The following is a 19,032-nucleotide window of genomic DNA, read 5'->3' as shown; positions in this document are numbered from 1 at the left end:
AGGAGAGAGGAGATGAAGGAGGTAGAGAACTGATGGAGAAAGTGGAGAAGATGACAGTTGAAAACAGGATGAAAAGAGATTTGAGGAAAAATAGACGATGAGATCAGGACAAGGAGGAGAGTGAGTAGAGTGGGAGGAAGGGGGTTTGTAAGGCGAGATGAGAGGGGAGGAAAGAGCGCTGGGGAAGAGAGAAGAAAGGAAACGACGAAAGGTGGGACGAGGACAGGAAAGGAAAAATGACCAGAGGAAAGATAAAGTTAGGAAAATTAAAAGGGGGATAAAATAGGAAATGTTAGTGTGTGATCTGAAAATGTTCAAAACTGGAACCTCGGTCACTGAATAAAACCCCACACACTCTGCTACTCCACCGACTCACGTTTATATTCATCATTTCCTTTTTTCTTCAAACCTTTTTATTCTCTCCTTCAGTTTCTTATTTCCCCACCAGAACTATACGTTATCTGATTACATTTCACAGTTTCACAAAATTCAGGAAATCTGTCAACTGTAATTATTTTCCAATCGCATGTATTTTGACCGAGGCAGCGGCACAAAGAACTGACTGCTCGTCTTACTTCAGTGTGTGTGGGTTGGCAGGCACTCAAGATGTATGTGCACTCTCTAAAAACAGATGGCGTGCAACGTTTTTAAACCAATTATCTAATCTGTAGGCTGACGTTAAATATTCTGCACCATCTTCCAATTCAGTGAATTTGTTTAAGTTCACTACAAAAGGAAACTAAAATGGAAGAACAATAGAAATGAGCAGACGGTTCCTGCCTCTAAAAGGGAAGTTGGAATAGAGCCAGTTCACCTCCAGTCAACTGAAGGAGGCGGAAACATTCATTCTTGAGGATCTATGAAATTGCTATTTAATTAATCGTTGAAGCCGTAAATTGCCCTTTTATTAATTGCCTACCTGAACTGATAGTGAACTGATGTTGGGTCTGCCATGATTGCGGAGCTGAAAACAATGCAGTATCGATCTGTCCATCGGCTGTCCTGGTTCCAGGAACAACAGTTCATTAATGCAGTCTAAGAGAGACTATCTGTCTCTATTACTGCTTGTTGGCCTGCAGGGCAATGATTTATAGGCAACCTGTGGAGGCAATGGAGACAACTAATGTTGCCCTGAGTGGGAATGGAGGAGTAAACTGGGATGAAGCCAACAGTGTTTGTTACCAGGTGTGCAGGTATCACCAATAAAAGCCCTGATGTTGTCAGAATCCTCAATGATGCACTGAAGATGAGGTCTGTAAGTGACTCTCAGTCAGCCTCACCTAACATATGATGACTCCATCTTTACCTTGGTTGTGGTTTGTTCCATTTGTAGCAACATGGAGAGGAAGCATAACATTGTTACGTAAGATTTGACAGTGCAACAAAGCCATCACATAAGCTTAATTAGCTTTCAACCATTGCTGTTATAACTGTTACTGTCACTGCACATATGTATGCTTTCACACTGTGTTGGTTTGTTGGAGTCCAAACCAGAGTTTGATGGTGCCCTCTCCCTCTAAACCCACTGGTCTGCTTTCAGACTGGTTTATGTTTGTTCCAATCTGCTGTCCACTGGTGTAGTCCTATCAATAAAGTGTGGCTGTTGATCATGATCGCCAGGAAACAAGAGGGAAGAAACTAGAAAAGTCCCTGCACCACCTGGCTTCATCCTCACAGCTGCCAGGTGGCTGTTTCTCTGAGTGTATATCTGTCGACAGCCGCAGGAAACGGCGTAGCTTCAGTTAGCAGTTAGCTCGAGTTCAGCCGCAGCACCGGGGAACTGCAGACTGTTGCTGTTGTTACACAGGTCCAGCAGCTGTGACTGCAGGACTGGGGCTGGTTCTGGTTGAGCTCAAGTCTGTTCGGCCACTCTGCCGACCTCTCTCCTCACCCGGCGGGCTGCTCTGCTGGCTGCACCACCACCGGGAAGATGAGACCAATATTTGGGTTGTTTTCTAGTTTCTGACACTTTGGATTTAGTCCAATAAACAAACGTAACGTTACATGGACTACAGCCCGTTAACATCAGTGCCCAGTGAACACAGATGGATCAGCTGCACAAGAAGATTATAAGATTGAAAAGTTTTCTGACCAGAGATCAGAGTTTCAGCAGTTTGGTCAAATGTTTGTTTTCTTGCCCACTGACTGACTGACAGGTATTACACAGAATATAAAGAATGAATTATAATACAATAAATATGCCAAACTACTACAACTACAATATGAACATTAAAGATTGTATGGACCCGGTTTAGAGGTGAAATACTGCCACTTGTTTCTTTGAAGCAACTGGCTCGGAATTACACGTTGAACCTTCAAGATTACCACTGAAAATGTTTTAGTGAAATGTTCATGTGGTTTGTCTTCCAGTTTGACTGGAGCCGGTCCCAGAACATGTCACTCGAGTGGACTGAGAAATGGCTTCTTGGTCTGAATTTAGGTTGTGAAAAATCATTCCTATCATTCCGATTACCACATTTTCAAGCAGACTGGAGACATTAGTGTTGGGACCAAACCAAACCTGCTGTTTTCTACATTCTTTTGGTGAAGTAATATAAATAGTTATTTCATGTGGTTGATCCTGCTGGTACATCCTACATGAAAAGACAAACGTTAATTTAATGCAAAGATAATAACCTCCACTCACACTGTTACATATTTACATGGAAGCACAGTCTGATGCCTGGGCCTGAACAGTTGGGGTTAAGTGTGGTACGTAAAGCAGGTCCCTGGGTTTATCTACACCGTCCTTGTAGTCTTGGTATGAAGCTGGGAACCTTTTGCTCATTAGTTTGTGGTCCGACCTTAAAAAAAGGCACCACAACAAAATTTCCAGCTTTATTTGCAGGTTGTGAAACTGAAAGTAATTCTACCACCAACAACCTTTTTCTAAATCATGTTGGCAAAGAGTGTCAGATAAATGACTAAAACACAAAGATGGTATTTCAAGTTCATTTTGTCACTGCTCTGGTAGATAAGTTTGTTTCAGGAGAGTTTCATACAGAGCGACACTAGCATTTATCAAAAGAACTGCTGAAATAAGGAAATAATTGAAATGAGATTGTTTCAAAGTAAAACCTCAAGCTGTTTTTACATTAAATGTGCATCATCACTCTGATGTTCAAAGTAATCCAGAAATTATCTTGTGCTGAAAGGCTGTAATTTTCTTTTTGTGAAGCCCACTTTGCCTCTAGGAAAACAAACCACCAAATAACAAAGTGAACCCAGAAATGAAAGGTACATTTCTACCAGTATTAGAGTGGTGCTGAAGTGGATTTTTCCCTTAATATTGTGAAATGAGTTGTAAAAGCCCAACAAGGTCTATGGAGAGTACCAGTCTCCTGAGGAGAGACAGTAAGAGTTTTCTTGTTAGTGAGTCCAGTTCTGTTGAGATGATTCATTTCTATGGGACTGTTCTCACCTTAAACCACCTGTTTACGTATCCTGACAAGAAACGTAACCCTAGTGTTATTGACTATTGAAGCAAAGGTGAAAATGTAAAGATGGCAGAAAATGTGGATTGTTGAGGTCAAAGACTTGTATTTAGTTTTGGTATGACAACTTGTTAAAGTTCTAAGACTCTGACTGTAGTAGCAAAATAAAGGGTTAACAAGTCTTATATGCACTTTGTATTTAAAGTAGTTTTACAACACTCATTTGGCTCCGTTAGAGAGAGGGAAGAAGGAGGTGACGGCGAAGGGGGAACAGATAAAACAGGACTATAGAGAGAGCTAGACTAAAAGATGTTGAAAGACAGAAAGGTCTTCAGATATAGCGCATTAGCCCTAATGCAACACAATGTTTTTTTCCTATGCTTGTTTGGTAAATGTCAGGTCAACTTACATGTCCAATGTGAGAGTTAAATATTAGCTTTTATTTGAGAATGTATTTTGACGTCTCAAAGTTCAATCCAAAAGAAAAACAAATAGCTACATCCGAAGAGTATTTATTGTAATCTATTCTAATTGATAAATAATATTTTGTTGGTTATCAAATCAAATTAAATTTATTTATATAGCCCAATATCACAAATTACACATTTGTCTCAGTGGGCTTTACAGACTATACAGGATACGACACCTTCTGTCCTTAGACCCTCGCACAAGGACAAACTTCTTAAAAGAAACCAACAATTAAAGGGGGAAAAATGGAAGAAACCTCAGAGAGAGCAACTGAGGAGGGATCCCTCTCCCAGGACGGAATGTGTCAGGTTATGTGGAAGAATGTGTCTAGAAATGAGAAATCAATATACCGTAATAGTATGTGCAGTAGTGGGTATATAAATGCTCATTCGGTTTGTAGTTAAGGATCAGCACCATTTTCACTCACGCACCACCATCACCATCATCATCATCATCATCATGACAAGTAAGAGGATCTATTCATTATTACCCAGACCAGACAATTTTCCACTAGGGTTTGTGTGAGGGGAAGGGTCTAGCTTGTGTGTGTTCATCTACAGAACGATATCAGCCCATTGTATGGCCTTTATCAGTCGTTATCAGCATCCTAGATATGAGTCAGAAGGGGCCTGCTGCACCTTTAAGAGGAGGTTCAGAACATCGTTATCATTGCTGTTCACATGGCTTTGGCAGTAATGATTCCCCAGATTTCAGCTGATCTCGAAGAAGCTTGAGAACCAGTTCCCAACCACATAGATATACAAAACAATATTTATTTGGAGAAACAAATCTTACAATTGCCTTCACAATCAAAAGATGCCGTATGCCTTTTTGATAATAAACAAATGCCTCTTCGATATTAAGGAAATGTTTATGAAGGGGGTTTGATCAAATAAACAAAGTAAAGCCTGGAGGTGTAAACACTTGCACAAATAGCATTACAATCTGCATTACTGCTGGTAACCTAGTGTAAATGTGTTCTTTAACATTAACTGCTGCTTGGTTTCAGAGTGCTCAAAATCACCCTCAATCAGAAAAGTTAGGACAGCAAAGACCTGTCAAAAGGGTCTAAAGAGCAGAGTTTCTCTATCTGCTGAAATGAAGTGTGCATGAAGTCAAAGGATCAGATCTCTTCTTCTCTTAATAAACCCTAAAGAAAGATGTCGTCACACTCTGATTGGCCGAGAGGAGAAATGCACCGAGCTGCTATCACTTCTTAATTAGGACCAACAGGTGATCTGAACAACCTCCAATCAGCTAGGGCGGATTGTGACATTCAGATGAAATGTATTTGGAAAAGAGAAACAACAACAAGTACCCAAGAATGACGGACCGCTCACAGATACTAATACAAGAAGGTGGTGACCTCTAAGTTTCGTAGTAATTATAGCAAGAGCAAAGGAGGAAGTCTGCAGGGTTAGTATAAAAAGTCTGCTTAGGAATGATGGGTCAAATAAAGGAGACTGAAAGTGAAACCTAACGAAACTCCAATACTTTCATAACATTGAATATGTTCCTTCTTCCCCTTTGGTGGGTGCAGTTAGTCCCTTCTGAAGCATTACAGTCGTAGTGAAAACAACTGATAAGGAACATTTAACATTTAATTGCCTGATAACATACAATATGATGTGTTTGTCCTCTTATCATGTCCAGTCTGAGTATCTCATATCAGAGTCTTGGTGTGTTTAATTTTTCAAATGTGTGTGTGTGAGTCAGTGAGTGATTGTCAGTGGGTCTTGGGCAACACAAATATAACAAAGTGGAAATGGGAAATGGACTGCATTTATAAAGCGCTTTCCCAATATTTGCGACCACTCAATGCGCTTTACAACACATGTCAGCATTCACCCATTCACACACATTCATACAGTTAGAGGCTACTATACAAGGTGCCACCTGTTCATCAGTAGAGATAAACATTCACACACCGGGAGCAATTTGGGGTTCAGTATCTTTCCCAAGTAGCAATGTAGGAGAGCTGTGTGTCAGGTTTAGGTTAAGTTTAAGGGTTAGAGGCCAAAACTATGTAGACACCCAAACATTACTCCTATATGTGGTAGTTGAACTCCACTCCTCTGGTTTCAGCCTCTAGATTTTGGAACATGGCTGCAGGGATTTGCTCCCATTCAGCCACAAGAGCATTAGTGAAGTCCAACACTGATATAAAGCGACAAGGTCATCAGTGACTAGGTCTGGCTCAAAGCCAGCATTCCAGTTTTTCTCAAAGACGTTTGATAAGGTTGAGGTTAGGGCGCTGTGCAGGCCAGTCAAGGTCTTTCACACCAATCTGGGAACAACATTTTTCTTTGTGGACCTGGCTCAGTCCACAGGAGCATTGTCATGTCAGTCAAGGGCCAAACACAAACTGTTAACTTTGTTTGTTTACTTTTGTTTAGAATATCATAGTGTAGTGCCGCATAAAGATTTACCCGGATTAGAACTAAGACACCTAGACTAGACCATAAAAAACAGCTCTGGTTGTGTACCAAAGTATGTGGACCCACCGCGCTTTAGATACGCATTGTCCATATATAGTGAGTGTTCTCAATGACAAGCATGTCAAGTGTACAAGTACAAACATGTGGGTGTTTGAGAAAGATATGGGAGAGGAATGAATAATTGCCAGTCTACTTGAAGGTCAAATATTCAACATTACACACAAACACCATGACAACAACTGAAAAGAAATTACCCTGCGACTCTTAATTAGTCTCTCTCTCTCTCTGTTCTCATTTTCTTTAAGAAAATGGTTACCTTGTTGTACTGCATCTGTCCAGGTCTGTCTCGTTATCTCTGTCAAACACATTGACTCCCTCTTTCTCTTTCTCTCCCTCTTTCTCTCTCTCATCACTCTGGATCATGTGGTGGAACAGTCTGGCCCGGACCTGGATAACACTGCAGCTCTGGCTTCTCACCTGAGTCAGATCTGTTAGATTCATCACTCACATGCTTAATAACTGGAAACATCAACCAACACTAACGGAACAATCCATGTGAGGTGCATACTGTAATGGACTGTTTCACCCTGATGATGATGACCCATTTCTTTTGCTGTGTCTGATTTTTTTTTTTAATGTAGTGGGTGTTGGTTAGAGTTCATGGAGTTATGTGAAAACAGGTTCAGTGTCATGGCAGGAAAGAAACTATGTACAACATGATGGAAAAAGTGTTGAATAAGAATAAACTCAGTCGTCGGGCTGACACTTCATGGAGAGCTCATCTGGCTTTGAGTAATGAGGTGAAGACCGTGTGGAGTGCTCTGTAAAGACTACCGTTAACTAAGAGACTTTGAGACTTGCAGTGGATCATTTTGCATGGGATTGTGGCTGTCATTGCTTCTGTGATTAATCCAAATGTTAGGGACAACTGTCCTTTCTGCACTCAGTCATTGCTTTCTGGACTGTTGTTCTAGGCTTTGTTCCAGGATGTTTGGAGAGACTTTTTCTAAGCAGATGTTTATTTTAGGTACTGTACCTACACAGCACAACTAACAATGTGGAGCAGTTCACAAACATATAATGCTTTAAACATTTATGTTCTGTTGTTGAGAATGACTTTTGGACTCATCTTGAGTGTTTTAGTAACTATTTTATTTATTCATTAACATCATTTATTTAACTATTCTTATCTTTTGAAAACACAGCGTCTTTTCAAAGTCATCTCTCTCTCTCTGTCTGTCTCTCTTTCTCTCTCTCTCTCTCTCCACGTTAATCCACGTGAGAGCTGCTCCAGCTTAACCTGCTTCCTGACTGGCCTCGCCCTGCTACAGGTTGACAATCATTAACAATGTCTAAAAACTATACGACGTTCCTCTTCTAAGATTCAGCAGGATGATGCAATAACATGGTCACCTGCACAATGCAATACAGTGTAACTTCAACTACTGCTTTAGAAATAGGCATTGAGTTGACAGCTCTCTCACACAGCGGTGCCTAAAAAGATCTTGTTCAGCGTTCGGTTGTACTTTGCTTCACCCTCTTGTGTCACTTCTGTTTTCAAAAGAAAAAGATAGCGACGTGGATGTAGAAACTATGAATTTAACTTTCATTAGTTCAAGTTCATTAGTTGCAAAGAGCTTTCTAGTTCTTGACTAGCTTCAGTGGGACTAAACCTTGTGGAAAAATTAAAGTGAATGGCTAAATTTAATAAACATTTCAATAAAACAAGTTATCCTACCCATATTAGTACATACTTTAATTTTGAATGGTTTGTTTGGTTGCTGTATAGAGTTTTTTGTCTTTGTGGTGATCCGGTGCTGCATGACAGTAAACATTAGTTCGACAGTAAAGAACAGATCCCATCGGTGTTTGTATTTCAGAATAACAACTGTTTGTTCAAAAGAAGAGTTGTTTGATTTTGTTCCAGGAATGAGCTGCAGGTCAATATAAGAGTCGTGTCAGTGAAAAAGAAAATGTACTGGCTTTGTCACTGAAAGCTTTTTTTTGTTTCATTTTTTTTACTCATTCTAGATCACTTCAATATCCCCTTCTCGTCTCACTTTTTTCTTCTTTCTTTTTTTTTTATCATATTTTAAAAAACAATTCTGTATCTCTGCAACTTGTGTGGGGCTTATTCTGTTTTTTTGTGTTTTCACCATCAGGCCAGGTCTCCCTTAACCGTTTAATACCGAATGTGTCGACGATAACACATTTTGCAAGCAAAACTTTGGATTACCATAATTATGTCAAAGTTTTGCGCAATCAAAATTTCAATGGTGAAAGCTGAGACTCGTATATCATATACAACATATATCGATTCATTACGGTAACTTCACTAACGGCCCTGCCGTAAGCCCACGAAACAGCGCCTTTGTTCTGAGCGAATACACACAAAGCGCTGGAGAGACACAGACAACACCGCGGAGATATAGAGCCGGAAAACAGCGGATTTAATTCAAATGGAAGCAAGACGGTATGTAAATCAACACTTGTATTGCGTGGTGACTTGTTTAGAACAGTGTACCAAGTCTGTAACGTTGCACTAGGTGTGTAATTGTACTTTATATGCGTAAATGTGCGCGTCTTCTTCAAGTAGTCTGCATCCTAGCAGAGACTGTGTGCAGGCTTGGAGCCGGAGAGGAGGAGGTGTCACCAGAGATCACGAGGTGTCACCAGAGATCACATTCAGGCCTATAGAGGGAGCTGTGGGGATGCTGGATGATCTGGTGATGCTGTCAGACACAGAAGCCCCTCACCACATCACACCACAAGATGGCAGACTGAGGCAGAGCCAGATGATTGAGTCCCTCAACCACCCCAGGTGTCCAACCCCCTCTCGATATGGGAAACCCAGCACCAGGTGACATTTATTCCCACTTTGATGCTGCAGTTTTCAAACTCCTCTGTGAATACACAAACAAGAATGCAGCCAAAAGCCTGGAGAGAGGGAGAAAGTTCATCTGGACTGAAATAACTCCAGAAGAAATTAAGAAGTCCACAGGCATGTTGCTGTACATGTCAGTTTTGGACCTGTAGAAAGATGAGCAACTTTTGGTGTAAGCAAACCATTTTCCATGTTTCATTCCCTGCCACTGTCATGTCCCCAGACTGTACAGGACTGTTCATGGCCATTTGATCTAATCTTCATATGAGTGACCCAGAGAAAACAGGAGCAACAGGAACAGTCACCGGCAGTACCACCAAGACCTCTGCATGTGAAGGGACACTCAGAGAGGAGAGAATTACCCTGTGTGGGGAAAAACGCCTGGACATATTTTCCATTTTATGGCCTGTTTTTGCAGATGTAAGAGTAAAAGACTCAAAACCTTTACTGGAAATAGTTGTATACATTTCAAACTTCAAATGTAACATGTTAAATCTCTTATTCATGTACAATTGCAGTGTTTTTTGTTCACTAAACCACTAAACTCAAATTCTGCTTTTGTGTTTCTCTTCATTTTAAACTGTTATTACACTCTCATAACATGCAATAAATTGTAAATGACTGCCAGATATGGAAAGTTCCAGGTATTGTTGGAAAATGAGGCAAAAGTACTTACTCACAGGATATTTTCTGACCTTGTTATAGTCAAAATAAGCTAAAAGGTCCAGGCGAAAATGTTGAGGCTTTTTAGGCTTAGGTGTTAAAGGGTTAAATAGAAATAAATCATTTTCTCTTTTTACTTCAAACCTCTGGGTATGTGGAGGATAAGCTATCTTATAGTTTTAAAGGTCAGCTCTGTATGTGAATATATTAGAGCCTGGGTGTTATAACATCAGCATTATTGGCTGTGGGAATATTGACTGTAAACCCACAATGATTCAGTCTATCACAGTATTACCACCTTGTGTTGTAAGCACAATTAATGGAAGTGAGTCTAATCCCGAAGTTGCTGCTGTCTCGTCTGTTCTATTTATTATTATGAAGTGTTTCTCCCTGCCGGCTCCTCTTTGAATGACCTTCCCTCACTCAGGGTAGTCACTTCTTTTTATGATATACTTCACATTATCGTCTCCCTGCAGAGCCAGAGCCCCTATCAGCTCACCGCCACATGCTCTCCAAAATCCCCCTGAGACCACCTCTTTTTCCAACACTTCACTGAGGTACATGAACATTATTTAGTCTGAGAACGATTTGAAATCAGAACATATTCTTCTGTTATTGTTGATCATTTTGGGTGCTTTTATACCTAAATGGTTTGGTTTGTTTCAAATAAATTCTGGTGCGTTCACTAATTTGTTTCAGTTAATTTGGACTGGTGTGAAAGGTGTCAATAGAACTGATACAGCAGAAATAGTAGTAGTAGTTTTCTGGCTGTGGGCGCCCAGGTGGCATCCTTACTAGTGTTTATTGTTCTAGTTATTATAAACTATTATTTGAACCTGCTTTTCTTCGACATGCCTCCTCTACCTCAGAAAGTGGTTTCCAATATTTCCCCCAAAGCCTTTTCATTATCAAGAAAATAGGCATCAACTTGCTGCATGCAGCGGAGGATTATATATAAGAGCGATATTAGATATCAGTTATCACTCTTTAGCAACAGCAACAAGGCACAAGTGTTTATGACAAAGTGAGTCAAAGCTACATTTCCCTGGAGCACCAACATGGAGATTATTCTGGACTGCAATTGTTGCAGAGTCTTTGGTAACTGACATGAATCCAAACTAACATCTTCAAATAACTCCAAATGCAATGTGCACTTCAATGACAGTACACGTCAGAATGGTTGATCTGGAGATGAGAAGCTCCCTTTAAAATATTAAACCTGGCTTAAATAGTGTGCCGCATGTAGCAGGCAGTATATAAAGAAGCAAAAGATGCAGAGTTACATGAATTAAACATGGACATACTGAAACATTATGAGAGATGCAACTATACCAAGGAATAACAAGGAGAAAACAGGAAAGTGCAGGATAACTGTGTGTGTGTGTGTGTGTGTGTGTGTGTGTGTGTGTGTGTGTTAGGTATCACACTGTGTTCTTGGAGATGTTTCACTGAAGAATGTAAGCGACACACACTGGATGGCACCAGCGAACATCTCACAGACTCGGATCACTTTGTCGTGAGTCAAATTAATTGGTAAAGATCAGTCGGCAGAAACTGCAATTCATCAGTTTGACTTCTGAATCGTTACTTTGGAAAGTGAATGGTAGAATTTGGCTTTGTCTAATTTGACACTGAATTTAATGCCTAATATAAAATATTTTCCAGATTTCTTCTCCTAGATTCCCAAATGTGGCAAAGAAATGATGTTGAATTGAAAACTCAATTTCAAAATTATTCAGCGATACCTTGTTGCCTCCAAAATAGTTTTTTGTAATTGGAAGTAATAATGACCAAACGTCAAACTGTTACCTCTCTGACACTTCTAATTAATTCATGTTTTAGTCATGTTCGCTCATGTTAACTCATGTGTATTGAAGTCATAATTGTGATATTTCCAACAGCCCCTAAAGACGGCCTGTATAATCTGTATAATCACCGTCCCCTATGGTGTCAGATTTAATTGCTATTTCTACAGACACAGAGTCACAGAGAGAAGCTGCCTGAATGATTTGCTGCAGCAGGGTGTGTATGTGTGTGTGTGTATGCAATTTTAGTTTAATTAAAAACCCAGGAAATAAGGCTCATTTGAGTGTGAAGCTTGGCCCATGAAGCTGCTCGTTCTCTTCTCTAAGCAGGATTCAGAAGGTAGAAATGTTAATGGATGTGAATCATTGAACACACACACACACACACACACACACAAACACACACACACACACGCACGCACACACACACACACACACACACACATGCGCACACACACGCACACGCACAAACACACACACACACACACACACACACACACACACACACACACACACACACACAGGGACCACAACTATCTGAAGTTTGATTTCGGTCGATTTGATTGATCTGTGCTGGACGGAGCACAAGGTCAGCATCATGGAGGCCGGATTGTTGCTGCTCAGTTCATCAGGTCACATTCTCTCACTGAAACAAAATGTCAGCAAGAATCCAAAACCCTGTTGGACATGGAGCCTGTAATGTGCCGCCGGAATACATACAGTTTACAATTTTAGAGTAAGTTATCTTTAAATGTTATTTAGCAAGTCTTGATGGTAATTGAAGATAACAATATGACTGATATATGAAGCTCATTTGATTTTAAAAGCTACAATTTACATTTAAACCACAAAGTAGGCTTTTGGATTAATTTCTAGAGTTTACAAGCGCTTTCGTCTTTTATGCCAATGGCTGCATTTATTATCAAACCATGAAGCCTGAACGGGGGAAGCTTTTAAAGCTGATTTGTTTATAGAGCATGAGATCATTGGGCTTCAACATTTTGCTAGACAATCGAACGCGTCTCTGTTGGTGGACACACACAGGAAGTGTGTGTCTCATACAGTATATGCAGACTTAAACACATATACAGTATCTCTCTGTGGGATGTGTGTGTGTGTGTGTGTGTGTGTGTGTGTGTGTGTGTGTGTGTGTGACTACCCTACAGCACTTGCAACGATGCATAAACAAGTTTATTGCAGAAACTCGAAAGTGCCAGTCTGCAACTTCCTGTGTATATGTGTGTGTACATTTACCACGATGTAAGTATTTTCCTTCTCTTGGCAAACGCCTTTTTCCTGCACACACACACAGAAATTGAAAACATTCACACAAACCTTTGCTCACTATCTTTCTCTCTCTCTCTTTCACCCCCCCCCCCCCCCCCACACACACACACACAAATTGGATTTGCTGGATCAACACTATTCTCTTGTCCACTAAATGTGGACCTCTGAAACAAACGCACACACAGTTCCCTCGGGGCCAAGCTCAATTTCATTCATTAGAGTTTGACCAATCAGATTTGAGATGGCTCTGTCACCTTGAAGGTCAGGGAGAAAGGACTGGAGATCATCACACACACACACACACACCCACACACACACACACACACACATACACACACACATACTTTTGGCCACATACCCAGCCAAAGCTGGGACATTTGTTTCTGCAATGTTTTTTCTTTGTATCTAAGACTCCGCCGCCCAAAAATAAAATCAGATTTTTCATAGTTGCTGTCACGGCTGGAGTTTATGGACAGTAGAGGAAGGAGGACTCCAATGCAGAAAGGGACAATTCAACAATTGAAGGTGAATCAAGGGACAGACAGGGAGGAGACGGCAGCGGCTGGAGATGGACTGCATCTCATCTAAGGAGCAGATCATGACAGTTGCATTCGTTACAGTAGGCCTGGGCACTACCGAGGTGCCTCTGAGCAAGGCACATAATCCAAACTGCAGTCTGACATCTCTCCGTACCATAATGCACAAGTGCAGGTCAGGTATGTGCATGTGTGTTTTTTGGGCCTGTGAAGATTAACAACAGAGTGGACAAAATGAATTTCCCCTTGAGGGATAAATACAATATACCTTCTTCTTCTTCTTCTTCTTCTTCTTCTTCTCTTCTTCTCTTCTTCTTTTCTTCTCTTCTTCGCTTCTTCTTCTTCGGATGGCTCCCGCCTCGGAGAATTCTGCTTTCGAGGCTCGGGGAGCTCCCCTCTGCCGCGTTCTAGGGCCGTCCTCCTCCGGACTCCTCCTCTCCGGCTTCCTTCCGGGAGGCGCCTCCAGGGGCTCTAAGGAGGAGCAGGCGAAGGCTCCGCGCCGGAGCCGGGAGGAGGAGGGGCGCCGGGCCTGCCTTATCCGCTCAGCCGGCGGAGGCGCTTCTCTCTTATTAGTTCGTCTCTCATTATTTACCGCTGTCCGGAGGCGGGGTCTGCGTCTTGGGAGCGTTTTTTCGCTCTTGGCCTTCCGTGTCTGCTCGTTCGCAGTCAGGATTCTTCTCTCCCTTCTTCTCTTCTTCTTTCTTCTTCTTCTCCTTTCTCTCCCTTCTTCTACTTCTCCTTCTCCTCCTCCTTTCCTCTTCTTCTTCTCTCTCTTCTTCTCTCTCCTTCTCCTCTTTTCTCCTCTCCTTCTCCTTCTTTCTTCTCCTTCCTTCCTCCTTCTTCTTCTCCTTCTTCTTCTTCCTTCTTCTTCTTCTCTTCTCCTTCTTCTCCTTCTTCTTCCCTCCTTCTCTCCTTCTCTTCTCCTTCTCTCCTTTCTCTTTTCTTCTTCTTCTCCTCTTTCTCCTTCTTCTTCTCCTCCTCTCCTTCTCCTTCTTCTTCTCCTTCTTCTTCTTCTTCTTCTCCTTCCTTCTCCTCCTTCTCCTTCTCCTTCTTCTTCTCCTTCTTCTTCTCCTCCTTCTCCTTCTTCTTCTCCTTCCTCCTTCTCTCCTTCTCCTCTTCTCCTTCTTCTCCTTTCTTCTTCTCTCCCTGCCTCTCTTCCCTTCTTCGCTCCTCTCCTCCTTCTCCTTCTCTTTCCGTCTAGCTTCTTCGTCTCTTATTCTTTTCTCCTCTTCTTCTTCTTCTTCTTCTTCTTCTTCTTCTTTCTTCTGCTCTTCTCTTTTCTTTCTTCTTTTTCTTCTCCTTCTCCTTCTCTCTTCTCCTCATTCTCCTCCTCTTCTCCCTCCTTCCTTCCTTCTCCTTCCTTTTAATGTAGTTTCGTCATGTATGCATTTTGAAAGCCCAAACAAACAGTATACATGTCTCTATATCCATGAATCACTTTTATATAGTGAAGTGACATCTTTATATTCATAGCATTTTTTATGCTTTTCAAACAATATTTGATTTGTTTTTGAGTATGCTTTGGTTGTAGGTTTTCATTGTTTTTCTTTAGCGGTGAGGAGATTGACTGTGATGTTTTACACTTTATGTAACTGCTTTGGTTTGAGTTACATTTGCTGTCAGTTTCAGAGTTACAGTCAAAAGGGAAGGAGACATACTGTAGTCCCTAACAGTGATTCTCCAGTGATGCAAACATAAAACAGAATTTATTTTTACTTGCGACTGACACAATATTTCCTAATATATTTTCATTTGTAAATGTTTTATTAGGAAACAAATGCATTCAACACATTTGTTAGACCTTAAGGATCCACACAATGCGTTTTGGTGAGTAACACTGAGTGTGAACATAACTGCAGCCCATTTAAGCTCCGTGCTGTCACTTCAGAGCTTTAGGGAACATCCACGTCATGTCTACAGCCTGTCAGAAGATGTTTTAACTCCCAACAGTCTTTAATTAACTCAGTATGTTAGGTTGCTTAATTATGATCATTTGACCCTTTTCCTTTCATAGCTGTATATAGTGGATTTTTTCATAACAAAGTTCTTATTCGTCTGTTCTATTCTTATCCACACGGTCTTATTTTTACCCTTATGTCTTTTTATTGTGACAGAAATATTCCGTGTCAAAAAGTGAAAGCAGGTCTTAAGTGAAATCTCTCCATCAGTATGAGTCAAGTCTCAGAACAGGGAGGTCCAAGTCAGGTTTCAAGTCTGACTTCAGTCGAGATCTCACTTCTACAGCTCTGGGAGAGGCGTGTTAACCCTCCAGAGGAACACAGTCAGCAGTGACAAGGACCACAAAGAATGGCCGCTCTAAAGTAAGAGAAATATACGTGTGATGTGTGGCCCCAGAAACATGAAGCTGGTAACTCTTCCAACGGCTACATCTCAAAGAATTCTTACTGTTTCTCGTCTCTTCAATTCCTTCTGCTTCGTGACACTGCTGACAGACCGAAAAAACTCACAAGTTATTACATCTCCTCTCCACTGACTCATCTGTCAGACTCCCACTGTACTCTAGTTTAGATGACTCATTTACTCAATTACTTGACTCTCTAAGCTTTCTGTAAATGCCAAATGAAGCAGTGATGAAACATGTGGCCTGCGATCGCCTCACTCTTCCTGCTTTGTTCTGGAGAGCTATGCTTAGTAATGCAGCACTGCTCTACCCACTGAATGTGCATCCATGTGGCAGCCCGGGCTCTGATTGTTAGCATTACTGTTAGCTTAGCCTGAATCTGAGACCACCTGTGTTTGAAGTCACATACTGCATACTAACGTACTGCATGCTAACATACTGCATACTAATATACTGCATGCTAACGTACTGCATTCTAACGTAGCCTACTGCATGCTAACATATTGCATGCTAACGTACTGCATAGGCTACTAACATGGTGCATGCTAACGTATTGTATGCTAACGTACTGCATACTAACGTACTGCATACTAACGTACTCCATTCTAACGTAGCCTACTGCATACTAACATACTGCATGCTAACATACTGCATGCTAACATACTGCATGCTAACGTACTGCATGCTAACCAACAAACAAAAGTTTGGGAACCAATGATGTGGGCTAATGTTGAATTACATTTATTAACCTAGTGATTGTGCTTTTAGGGTATAAAAGTAATTAAATTAGTAATATTTTATTAACACAATTTAATTCAATTTAAAGTTGAAGGTTATTCTAGTAAATATACCAACAGAACCCATATTTTTCTTTCCCTCTTCCTCTTCTCTCATCCCCCCCGGCATGTCTCCTAATCCCTACTCCCCCTTGCTCCTGTTCAATCCTTCATCTGACTCATCCTTTAGTTTTCCTTTCCTCCCAGTGCTCCCTCTCTTTCCTCCCCTCCTCTTCTCTTCTCCATCATACCGTCACTTCTCAGCTTGTGCTCTTTAGTTATGTGGATGGAGGGAGGAAACTATATTTGTTTTTTAAATCCTGCTCTGTGATGGATGCAGTGAGGAAGCAGCTGTGGTCTGCTCTGCTGTACTTTGACTTATCAGTGCAATCTCGTTGTTGGTTATTGCACGTTTCCCTCTCGCTTTAATGCAAAGAGATATTTGAATTTAACTTGAACTGTTGAAATGAAGTGCTTGTATTAGTAATGAGTTCGTAGTAGTCAGGAACTCAAAGTGGCACCAGTTGTGAAAAGTCCAAATTTGGAGGAACAAGACATATTTGATGTAAAAAATCTCTTTGATGATTATAAGTGTGGCTTGTCTCATGGTGCATTCATGTGCTGTGAAATTGCTTGAGAGCTGTATGTCCCTATTGAAAGCAAATGCAAAATAATCAGAGGATTCTGTGACAGGAGATTTTCACATTGAACCCTCTGAACTGGGTCAGAAAAGAACAGAAAAACTCACAAAGGCTGTTATTCACAAGACGTCCACACACCCACATTATGTTCTCGTTTCCTTTCACATTCTTATAAAAGCATGACTTGTATCTGTGCACCAAGGTCTTGACGTCTGTGTGAACAATGAACGAACACTATGTTTGTTCAGTTAAATAGTCCAGATTTCGTTCAGTTATGAGTCTCAAATGTGTCAGTGCTCTATTATCTCTGTTTTGTGACTAACACTAGTTTTCTGTTTTCTTTTATTCTCTTCAGAAGCCCCATCGCTCAGCCTCTTTACCTCCCAATCCATCCATTTGTCAGTCGCTTCCTTCGCCCATCACCATGTCGCTGAAAGTCCAGACCAGTAATGTGACCAACAAGACCGATCCAAAGTCCATCAACTCCCGGGTGTTTATCGGCAACCTAAACACAGCGGTGTTGAAGAAGTCGGACGTCGAGAGCATCTTCTCTAAGTATGGCCGGGTGCTGGGCTGCTCTGTGCACAAGGGCTACGCCTTCATCCAGTACGCCAGCGAGAGACACGCCAGGGGAGCCGTGATCGGGGAGAACGGCCGGGTGCTGGCGGGACAGACGCTGGGTGAGTGAAATACAGCTACTTACAAAGTGTGATGGTCAAAGTGTTTTTTTTTTTAAGTTATATTTTCGGGCTTTTCATGCCTTTATGATAGAGAAGTGCAGATTGTGAAAGGGGGAGAGAGAGGGAACGACATACAGCAAACGGCACAGGTCGGACTCGAACCATCCGCTGTGGGCAAGGACTAAGCCTTTGTATATGGGACATCTGTGCTACCGGTTGAGCAACCTGGACGCCCCAAAACTAAGGTTATTCTACCTTCAAATTGAAATAATGAGGTTTTATGTCTGTTACTATATTTGAAGAAGACTATTCACACATGCTTGTACAAACCCTAAGGTACAGAAAACCCACAGCTAGCATAACCTTTTAATCAATCATTAAAAGACTCAGAATATCTCTGGCTCAGTGTTTCATCAGAAAATATTTTTAACCTCAATGCCAAATCCACACATGATGAGTTTATTTCACAGAGTGGCACATGGAAGAGATACGGTTTGTTCATGTATGTTGTGGTTCAGGCCTGATCTCTGTTTCTTCACACAACATGAACCTCTTCCTTATATATTTGTGTTCGGCCATTTGACCAAGGGAAATAAGTATTTAAATATATGAAATGGTTTTGAAACCTTGACGTTTGCATCTTGGAAGATGCCATCATGTTTTTTTGGAAGTGACACAAGAGTTTGGAGCTACAGAAAGTACAACCAAATGCTGAAGAACCTGTCAATCAAAAGGTAGCCACGCCCTAAAGCATGTGCTGCTTTATTGTCTATTTTATTCTACATGGGACCATAACTTACAAAACGAACATCGTGCTGTATTGAAGAAGACTTGAACCTAGCGACTGAGACCATAAACTCATTAAGAAGATGTTTACTGAGGTAATAAATCTAGAGAGACGTAAACTCAATTTCTCATAGACTTCTATACAATCCGACCAGTGGAGTCGCCCCCTGCTGGCCATTAGGGAGAATGCAGGCTTCACTTTACTCGGGTTGGCTGCTGGATCTTTCCATCATGAACATCGTACAACTTGTGACAAAAATACATTAGTTTGT

The 19,032-nt window shown here is 41.2% G+C and overlaps 1 protein-coding gene across 2 annotated transcripts in view; it reads left to right on the top strand.

Moving 5' to 3' along the window:
* raly (RALY heterogeneous nuclear ribonucleoprotein) overlaps nt 1-19,032 on the top strand; it is a 118,451-nt gene that overhangs the window by 56,566 nt on the left and 42,853 nt on the right. For both annotated transcript variants that reach the window (XM_029432702.1, XM_029432701.1), the window contains exon 2: nt 17,650-17,974. In XM_029432702.1, coding sequence (XP_029288562.1) covers nt 17,719-17,974 — 256 coding nt within the window. In that variant the 5' untranslated portion in view covers nt 17,650-17,718. The remainder of the gene's footprint in view (nt 1-17,649; nt 17,975-19,032) is intronic.

Source organism: Cottoperca gobio, chromosome 5 (genome assembly GCF_900634415.1).
Source record: "Cottoperca gobio chromosome 5, fCotGob3.1, whole genome shotgun sequence".
Classification (NCBI taxonomy): domain Eukaryota; kingdom Metazoa; phylum Chordata; class Actinopteri; order Perciformes; family Bovichtidae; genus Cottoperca; species Cottoperca gobio.
This window is presented reverse-complemented; position numbering and strand designations above follow the sequence as displayed.